Source organism: Aplidium turbinatum, chromosome 1 (genome assembly GCF_918807975.1).
Source record: "Aplidium turbinatum chromosome 1, kaAplTurb1.1, whole genome shotgun sequence".
Classification (NCBI taxonomy): domain Eukaryota; kingdom Metazoa; phylum Chordata; class Ascidiacea; order Aplousobranchia; family Polyclinidae; genus Aplidium; species Aplidium turbinatum.
Genome location: NC_137472.1, coordinates 29308723 through 29319700, shown reverse-complemented (window position 1 = coordinate 29319700; position 10978 = coordinate 29308723). Strand labels below are relative to the sequence as shown.

The 10978-nt window shown below is 35.6% G+C and overlaps 1 protein-coding gene across 1 annotated transcript; it reads left to right on the top strand.

The window, feature by feature from the left end:
- The first annotated feature begins 1053 nt into the window (after window positions 1–1053).
- On the top strand, window positions 1054–10776 carry LOC145764545 (tolloid-like protein 1). The gene is made up of 7 exons (XM_082576171.1): window positions 1054–1108; window positions 4833–5023; window positions 7201–7357; window positions 8417–8605; window positions 8846–9057; window positions 9225–9468; window positions 9926–10776. The coding sequence occupies exons 1-7, from the start codon at window positions 1054–1056 to the stop codon at window positions 10003–10005; spliced, it is 1128 nt and encodes a 375-aa protein (XP_082432297.1). The 3' UTR covers window positions 10006–10776.
- Window positions 10777–10978: the final 202 nt, after the last annotated feature.

Genomic DNA, 10978 nt, shown 5'->3' with positions numbered 1-10978 from the left:
CCAATAGGTTCAAAATTTCTCCCAATAATGTTTGAAGCTTTTTCAGTTTATATTTTGGTTTCTTTTATACTCGAGCGCCCCAGTAGTACAAGGAAACCTATGACATGAAAGTCATTCAACAAAATGCACATTCAATTTCATGAAACAGTCCCAAAGCACAAATTAAAAAACTTTGCATTATTTTTTTATATCCTTACGCATATAGGCCTACCACTTGAAATATTTTATTTCTGATAAATGTACAGCTCAGCCAAGTTTAACATATTTATTCACACACTCACAGAAAAACTACAATAAAACAAAATTTATGTCGAACGTTTTCGACACCACATTGTGTCCTCGTACAATACGAGGATTACAATAACAATTAGGCTACACTTTTATTTACATCTGATAAAAAAATACAGAAGTTAAAGATTAAATTTTTCAAGGGTAACTAAACAAAAACAAAAAGCAGCACAGTGATCAACAGTTTTGATTAGCTCAACACTCAACATCATACACAAAAGTTTAAAAATGATACAACTGCATACAACGGTGTTAAACAGATCACATGAGGCGGTGACATCTGGCTATGTTACTCGGCTTGTATGTTTGTTTATGGTATAACAAGATAAGCTTTCTACCGAAGCTCTAAATCTATAACCGCTCTTTGTAAAAACATTTTGCTACAAGGTATTAGGAAGAAACTCAAGAAGTGCTGTACATTTTAAAATATGTGAAACTATTATAATTTACAATTCTCAGCAAGATATCATATTGATTCAAATCGTTTTTTTTTGTAACTTATATTAACTTTATTAAAATGCCACCAAGGATTTTTTTGTGTGAACTTTCAAACAAAATACTGTAGGCAGTGCGTGCGATGACGAAGCAAGCGAAAGCTCACATAACGATCAACCGGAAACGCAACATTGCTGGTTATTTCATGTCACATTAGTCATTTTCTAGACTATTCTTTGGAACTCAACAGTTTATTGCTTGTACTTGTTGTTTCACTTTGAAATCACCATTCGTTGCATAAGTTAGTCCGACTAGCCAAAATAGTTGATGATGAAAAACATAGCAGTTGTCGCAGCATTGTTTCTTGGTATTTGCATCGCTTCAGGTAAGTTTGCAATAGCCTATACAGTACAACGTCGCAATGATTTCTTTCACGCAATGTAAAGCAGTGTCAGCATGAGTATTGAGTAGCAATAGCGAAGATATTTAGCAGTGCTTGCTTATCAATAAAGCTTTTTACAGCTGTTTTGGTCATCATAAAACAAATTGAAGAGTGAGGTTTTGCCATGCAAGTAAAGTCCAGGGGTGTAACTTAGGTAAAAAGTAACTTCACATAAATCGTCTTGAAGGCTGATTATACAGTAGCTTCCTTGAAGCATTTGTTTCTTTGTTTGATATTATTTCGTTATCATAGCCTATTAATTGTGCTGTAGAGATAAAATAAAGAAGCTCCTGCGGTTAATAACCTACAAATAGATTCAGTGCCATTGAGAGATAAAAAATCTTACTTAACACTTTGCTCCTCAAGGGGAGGCCAGATTTGGCCCCCCCCTCATATTTCCTTTGATTATTTGAAGCACAGTAACGCCATGCACTTGGTTTTTCTTGACTTTTCCTAAAATTGCCAGGCGGATCTGATGATATTAAATTTGATGCTAAAAGTTGTGTAGTTTTCTTGTAAATTCAAGATTTTGGTGAATTTTTGCTATTTCTAGCTCACTTCCAGCAAAGCGTGAAATGGATTACATTGCGATAACAAGCCATAAGCTCATAATTGCTTCGTGCATCGATATGCGCGAGCAGAGAGAAACATCCTCTTGTTTTCCTTTGTTTGGTTTGACCTCAATAATACAAAGCGCGTTATTTCTTATGCCACAAAAGAAAAGCCAGTGATCACAAAGCTGTTAATTAGAAACAATAATAGCAAACGTTTTTTGCGTTATCAGCTCTACAAAGAAGAATAGCAATCCACGATCAAAATAGTAGGCTATGTAGGCCACAAACTATTCAAAACAGTTGTTTCAAGCAGATAATATTCATTGACGAATAAAAAACGTTACAATAAGAAATCTTCTCTTGGGTAAATGCACGAAAACCTGGTTTCGAAATAAACGTTCTATGGAAATGCTCTCAGTGACAAAACTTGCAATTGAGGAAATGTATCACCGCAAATGCTTTTGGAAGAGGCCGAAGAAATGGCGTTTTTGCAAACAGTAATTGTGAGATACACTCAAAATTATGAGATAGGCTCCATTTACACGTAGCAGCTAACTCGATGGCTACATGTCCCTTCCCTGCTTTATGTTGCCTACTTGTTGTTATGTCCTGCATTTTTGTTTCACAGCGCACTGTGTGTTGTTCCAAAGAGCGCAAAATAAAGATGATAATGCCTCATCTACATTACTAAATATTTTGTAATGTAGAAGAGGCATAAAGCTAGGCGTCACATCAGATAAACAACAAATCAGCTTTTTTCATCATTGATTCAACATCTGAATACGTTGCGCCAATGTATAAGAGGTCGGCTATTGTGAAGACCCGCCATTTATAAACGATCCGATTATACCAAAAGTGGGACAAACTAGTGGATCAAAGAATGAATAAACAATGCTGAGAAAACTAAATCTAGGTGACGAACAATACCGATGTCTTCATTTATCTTGGAAAAATGCTGCCTAAACTTATCAACAAAAAATACAGTAAATAACGGCAAGGACACGAAAGCAGAATTTTCTCGACTTTAGCATGAATGTGGTCAGACATCTACAGTAATAATTCCACACATGCAATAACGGGCACTCAACGGCTGTAAGATACATAATAATCAACCTGGTTCTGGGCCGTTTGTGTAACAGCTTAGGGGAAGACACTACTTGAAATGATGCACCACACAAATTATTTTCAATGAAAACTGAGTCTAAAAACCGATGTGGATTGTGCTGCACAATGACTTCAAGTTTCGGACAGAAAAGGCACAAAAATATCACGATAAAAATAAAGACCTTGTGGGAAATTTTCGAAAATCATAACACGATGCAAATACCATAAACGCGTAGTTTGCATGCTGCTCTAAGCTGGCCGGCAACCACAAAGGTAGACAATACAGGCAGTTTATAATTCGAACAACGCAATAAACATTATAAATACGTAAACCGACAATTTTCTTTTACAAATGTTTTACGTCTAATGGTAAATTTTTCCCCAACAATTTTTTGTGAAGCGCTTGCAAACCACGGTTTTGTAAAATAATTCATCATTATTATTTTTTACTTCTCGGATATTGTAAACCGTCATCAGCAAAATCACAAAAAAAAATTTTATTACTTCAATGTAGTAGGCCTAAGAATTTTTTATAGAATTGTAGCCACGTTGTTTCAACAAAGAAGCCATTTTTTGGCAATACAAAGTTATAGAAAATAATTTGCAATCCTGCAAATGTTTGGAAAGAATCTAGGAAGTCTTCTCACAATCTGGCACAAAATGATTATGTTTATTGTATCTCTGCAATATTTTTTTACGACAAACTTTGAAGCTTCGTTATAATCATTTTTATCTTTGAAGTCAAAAGTTAATTTTTTTTTGGCCAGAAACATAATCGCTGCCTTGCTGATGTTGTCGCCTTTACGCGTATTTTTTGTGTTTCAAACAATGACGACCCAGTCAGCAATCCAGTCCTTTTACATTGATTCAACATTTGTAAACGTTAAATTTATGTAGCTTTGCTGACTGTGGGTATTTCACATTTCCTTTGTTTACGCATGTTGATCAATTCGCTGTTGCATTGTTTCGACGCTGGCGAACTAAAAATGTATTTTCAAATTGATTGACACAATCTTCAATAAAAAGTTTAGCTTCGAACTTAGCTTTGTTGAGGTAAATGCTGTATTGTTTGTGGATGTAATTTATGAGTCATGTTTATAAACACTCGTAAGCGAAATGAGTTATGATGTAGCCCGCATGATATTTGTGATGCGACTTGACACAAATTCACAATTTCAAAAGCACCTAATTTGAACTTAGAAATTTCAAATAATTTCAACAACTTGTTCAATTGTCTTCTCTCTACTAAAAATATTCATACTACAAACTCAATTGTAGACCTAAAATACACAAACGAAGATGTAAACAGCTATTCAAGCAGGCTAAGCTGTTACTTATGAGAAGTTTGGTTCCATAAAACTAGAAGCTGGCCATGAGTTTGGGAATGCATTAGTTTAGGACAAAAATGTAAGACAACAAACGCAGTTTGTTTTTTTTTCAAATTCGTGTAACAATATTACTCTGATTGTAACTATTTTAGAATCAGTGAGTAGCTTACAATAAGATTTGCTCGCAAGTCGTAAGTAAATCTTTATCAATGCAATGATTCGGCACACCGCACACACACTTCGTGCGTTCGATCGAGCTCTTTGTTATTCAGAACTTTGCATGAAATCGGATTAGCACGGTAATTAAATAGCGGCAAGATAAATCAAAATTGTCGTTTTTGGGTACCTTTGCAAAAATTGAAATATCAAGTTTAACATTTAAAATTTTAAAATAATGACTTTTCAAACTTAAAGACAAATGATTTTTTTTCACACCAGTGCAACTTCTGTTGAAATAGCACCAGCGGATAACACGTAACAGCTGATTGAATTTTATCCAAAAACGGCCCCCCCTTGAGCAGTTAACTTCCAAAAAAACGTTGAAAAGCAAAGGGTTAAGGTTGCGACGGCATGCATTCCACACGTTTTCTGGCAATAAATTCAATGAACTGTCAAAAATTGCCTTTGAGCCTTATTTTCAGGTTTGAACAAGCTGTCTAAAGCCTGGCTTATATTTTGCAGGAAATTGTGTTCTTACTCTGACCAATATAAATGGAGGAATAATAACCAGTCCTGGCTATCCCAAGTCATACGACAACAACTTGGCGGAAAAGTACAACATTAAAGCACCAAAGCACCACATAGTTATATTGAAATTTTTTGACTTTGTGACTGAAGATGCGGTTGAAGGCGAGAGGACAGATTACGTAAAAGTAAGAATAAGCATTAACGTTACATTGCTGTACATGTTTTTAATTAGCAAGTTTAATGGAGTAACTTAGACCGATTTAAGAAGGGTCATTATAATATGTTTAATAAAGGATGTCTATAATACTTGTTTTGCATGGATAAAATTTAAATAGAAACCTAAGTGATGAATAATTCTTAAGGTTTGTTTTATCATGGTTCATGAATGCACCGACACGACAAGTTACATCTGCTGAAACCATAAACCTACAGCGTTGCATTTCTGTTTTATCAAAATTGTTACATTTAGAAAAATGGCCAAACTTCGGCTTACGAACCGCAGCGGTTGTTTGAGCGTCAGGGAAGAAGTATTCAGTTTTGTTTTTATATTATTCTTAGACAAACCATCTTTCAGCACGTCTCGTAGGTCAAACTAACATCCACATTTTGAATAAGTGAAATATTTTGTCGGATAAAAATTTACTTAGAAAAAAGATAACTTTTTGTTTACTTGTGTGATTTTTCAACAATCATGTGTCATAATCATCCTCTTGCATGCCATTTTTAGGAAAGTTTTTCACTTTAAAATTCAGCAAACTTGTCACATTATCATCGCCACAAAAATTCATATGATAATTAAATTAGAAATATGTCACATTCCGCGCATTTGTTACAGAAATAGCTTCAAAGCTCTGATTGCTAATGCGTGAATTTAATTAAAATATTAATTAAGCTAAATGCAACAAATTCAAGTTTTAAGCTAAACGATCTTAAAAGACGAGTCCAAGTGTAGCCTATTTAAATTTTCATTATATGAGCTACATTGGTCTAAGGCTCTAATCTAAAGCCAACGTTGTGAAATACCTTAGCACATCATTTTACCAGAGGTGGGCACCCGCTACTTTTAAAGTAGCGCGCTACCCGCTACCGCTACTTTGGCCAAAGTAGCGCGCGCTACCGCTACCCACTACCAATTTACAAAAGTAGCGCGCTACCCGCTACCGCTACTCGGGCTAAAGTAGCGCGCGCTACCGCTACTTCTTCCGCTACTTTTGTCTAAAATGACACTAGGAAACACTCAAGTCTCTAGTGAGGCAAAAATGACCTTGAAAACGAATTCTAAGGGAAATTTATTGTTATTCATCTTTCAAAAATACGAGCATTTCAAAATGAGAGTCACTAAGTCCTACCCGCTTTCGCTTAAGCACATCTTTTCCAACAGGGAAAAGTCTCTCCACCGCAGCACTGAAAGAAATGGGGGTGTTGTATTTAATGAACAGATGTTTTAACTCGGTATTCGAAAAGCTCAAGGACTTGCTCTTGTCCGAAAAAAAGGCGTCCACAATTATTGTTGCTTCCTTCTGCACCGACGTTTCACGGGATGGCGCAAACACTCCAAAAAATACATTCTCGAGTCATGACTGGTGTTGGTGTCACTCTTCTCGGTATCAACCTGGCTTGATGTCTCCCGCAACAGTCGAATTGCATCTGTCTTGACTTTTTCTCGCAGTGCGTCAGCATCATCCGTGAAAACGTAGTGCAGAAATTGTAGCCACGACGTCTTGAAGGAGGGATAAAGACATGGTGCCATAACGCATTTCATGTTGTTGAAGCACTTGTTGAATCGTTTCTTCACCCCTTCAAGGACTTTCACTTTCAACTCCTCACAGGTCACAAGATCACTGATCTCGGTCAACTTCTTCGAGCAAATTGTAATGGTTGGAAGCAAGACTCCGTCATACGCCTTGGACTCGCCCTAGAGAATGTCTAAAGCCTGGCAGATAGGCTTCATCACACGGAGATATTCGCCGAAGAAATTGATGTCAGCTAGAAAAGACCGAAACTTTGCAACCGAGCCGATTATATAGCTGCTTGACCACGCCAGTATTGCAAAAAAATCAAGCATTTTTTTCAATTTAAATTAAAAAGTAGCGGTAGCGGGAGTGCGACTGAAAAAAAGTAGCGCCTCTCCCGCTACCGCTACTTTGGAATAAAAATAGCGCCGCTACTGCAGCCGCTACTCCGACTAAAAAGTAGCGCCGCTACCGCTACTTTTACCAAAAAGTAGCGCCGCTAGTAGCGCCGCTACAAAAGTAGCGCGCTACTGCCCACCTCTGCATTTTACATAGGGTGTTGAAAGGTTTGAAAAATGACACGCATTTTTTATCAGCACGTCGACCTATTATAACTGCTCGTATAACAGATAGTGGATGGAAAACCGAAGGATACCCAAACTAAACATTATTTTTATGGTCGTCTGGAAACTCCATTCACTTTTCAAACAAAATCTGATACTTTGAAGCTGAGGTTGATTACCGATGGGCAGAACACAGAAAAGGGTTTCAGAGCGTTTTATTCATGTAAGTTAAGTTTTTAACATTGGCAAAATATTTTATGACACGCTAAACACCCTGAACGTGATATTTCGGCTACATGTGTGACTTTTACCTAAACTCACTAACTGCTTATCCATGTAGGCTTTCTACCATTCCTAAAAGGAAGAAAGATGGAAAGTAGGCTATAAAGGAGAATGCTGTCCCATTGATGTCACCACTACAGTATAATGATATTTAAACAGATTTAAGGGTTTCTCTCAAACGCGGGTCAAAGTCATTGCTAGATTTTTGCTAAATACTTTCTTATTAGATTCAAGTAGCCTACTAGATCAGATAGAGAATTCGGTATGGACAATTCTGCAAATTGTGAAAATGTAAGAGCGGAAGATGGTAGATGTACGTACACAATACTCTTTTTCGTTTTCTACGTACACCCCACTATTTTGGTAAGGCAAAAATGACAAGCTGTAAAGTAATCTTTCTGTTCTTTTTACAATACTACTTGTAAAGGCGATCCTAAGAAGACATTTTTGTCCATGCAACCATTTGAAAGCTTGTAACGGCAGTCTTAGCCTTAAAAGCATCTAACTAAATCTTTGTCTTGGTCTCCAACAACCTACCCGAAGAATGCACAATAAAACAATTTTTCTTAGATTGTTCCACTTTTTCTCAAATTAAAGCCGCTTTCAAAGCAGATATAAAAAACGCATCAGATTGGTTTATGCATTAAACACAATATTGGCGAGGTAGCCTACTATACATATTCAAAAAACTTACAGTTTATACAGTTATTATTGCGATAATGTGAGTTATTAATTTGAAAACCAACGTAAAGACTATTAGACTTCAACTGCAGAAAAATGTTAGGCACAGAATAGAAAAAGAAAACAATATGAAAATATTGCTATAGTTGCAAAATGTAAAGCCTGCAAAAAGCCAAATATGCAAATTTTTGCCTAAAGCAACTAGTCAAAATTTTTCAAATCCATGAAACCACACGATATTATAAAAAACAAAAAGCAAGAACACTGCAGTAAACTTTTCACCAGGCACTTAATTATTATTGTTTTTAACTTTTTTCAGTTGTGAACACAAAAACTCATTGTGATGTCTCTGACTTAGAAACAAGAAGAACTACAGTGAGCTCATGCACAGGAAAGAAGTACGGCTATGCAAGCCAATGTAATGTTGACTGCAAGGAATTTTATCGGCTTGAGGGAAGCAATGTGGCTCACTGCAGAGACGGAACATTTTCAAAAATAAAATGTCGCGGTACAATTTGCATGTGTGAAATTTATCCAACAAACAAATTCTCCCTACGTTTTTGCACCAACATATAGAATTGATTGGTCTAAAAGAGTTTAATGTTTTTAAACATCTTAAAGCACTGTGTTGGTAAAATGTATTGAATATTTTAACCTTACAACATGTTTTTTCTAAAGTATATTTTTGTACGTTTTGTTTAAATTTACTGACCGTTGAAGTCGTAACCGTTATTAAACAAATTTACAGAGCACTGTAGTTTGGAAAGACTTCAACTTCAAAATAGTGCAGTTGTATCTTGTAATGAGGAGGACGGCAGGGCTTCACGGTGCGTATTGGCTTGTAATGACCATTTCCAGCTGAACGGCAGTCACGTATCAAGATGTGTCGATCAAGAATTCACTCCGATTAATTGTCAACCTCTTTCTGAGATTGTTAGAAGATGTGAAGAAACTGAAATGGTAAGTTGTACTCTAACAACGAATTTGCAACAAGTTTGTAGTTCATAATGGGAATGTCCAAAAAAGTAATAAATGTCTATAAAGTGGCATCAACTAGAAGAAGACTAAACTGTAGAAAACTATTGAAATACTTTTTCACTTTTTTGTTTTTCCTATATGTACTGTAGGAGGATTGCCCATACACTGTTGAAGACATCGTAAGGTTTTATCGGGACCATCGTTTAAATGTGGATAAAGAATTAAGTGCTGAAAATATAGTGGAAGAAGAAGAAGAACTAAACAATGTTAAAGAGCCACCAAGAATCATCCGTAACAATCTGCCAGGAGGATACAATTGCCGGCGACAATACTGCAGAAGAAGGTTTAAGAGAAGACGTTACATTTATCCGTTTAGTTGCGGCAGATGCAGAGGTAAGTGTACACATGTACTTTTGTATAACTCAATTTTTAAGTACATCAGAACTTCATCTCCTAATGGATTTTTAAAGACCGGCTACTTTTATAACTATGGTAGCGTGATGCTTTGTGATAGAAAGTGAAAACATGAATAGTATATAGCTAAAATTTAATAATTTGGCGTTTTTGTATGTTATTCGCTCTGAGGATGCGCATTGTCATGGTGCGGGAAACGTCAGTGAAGCAATAAATCAACCTGTTTGTTGTTGCTTTTACTTTCACTTTCATCAGATGAACGTTGCAACTAGTGCTATAGAAATGAACTTGGCGTGCTATGCTTTATGTTTTTCTTTCTTTAAAACAGATTAGCTTATATGGTTCACTTATACTTTTTATGATGTTTTACAAACTCGATTAAGTAACAGTAAGCAAGTTTTAATTGAAATTATTGTAATTAATTTTATATTTGTAGGTTGGGCACAAAGAATGGTTTGCTATTGGTGCAGATATTATACGCAATGTAGGCGTGGCCCTCCATCAAGCGTGTTCTAATGGTCGGGAAACTTATCTTCAAAACACAATGTGTGTAACTGAGCAGAGAGAATTTTCATTAAAAGTTGAAAAAAAATTTTGATTTTTTGCTGTTTTTGTACGAATATTAATATACTACAGTATGTCGAAATTTCTACCATAAGCGTTAGCATATTTAAAAAGACCATCGATAAGCTCAACACAACTAAGTTAAAGTTATTTCAGTTAAACTTATTCAACACTACAACACAAGACATTCGATTAATGAACCCTCTGACATTTGTGTCGTAGCAAAACACGAAACGTGTGATTGATCATTGTCTTGCACTCTGCAACAGGTTTTAGCCCAATAACCTTTTTTTAATCTCATAAATCATTGTACTGCAATTGCCAATTGATTCTTCAAACAATTTATGGCGACATACCTTTCAGATTTTTTAAGTTTCTTGTAAATTAAAAACAACTGAAAAGCTCAAACTTTGTATGGCGTACTTTTTCTCTTCAATTAATTTGGATTCATAATTTCATCATAAAACTTTGGAAACCAATATACGTTTAAATGCATTTTATATAAAATAGTAGGCTTATTCTGTTAAAAATTAAAATCTGTGATGAAATGGCTTGCGACCACTTTTTAAGTGATTTATACGCACGTGAAAATACGACACGTTTTATTGAAAAAAAAACGTACACATTAGAAATTGTATACTTCGAGGAGTAAAGAACCTCAATCGTTTGTAGATACCATTCAAACAATTGTAACTCAATTTTTGAGGAATGTTTGTTTCATTGTTCTATTTGCAATCGTCATGCCATCGGTCATGCTTTGCAATGAAAACAATAATAAAATTTGGGCGTTGTATATTTGTTGTTTTTGGTCAAGCACACATGATATAAACTGTGTCTATTGTTGAACTTTCCCCCTCAAAGTGATATAGACTTATACAGACTTTTAACTGTACAAGTTAAAGCACGTCTTATTCTTCAACAGATC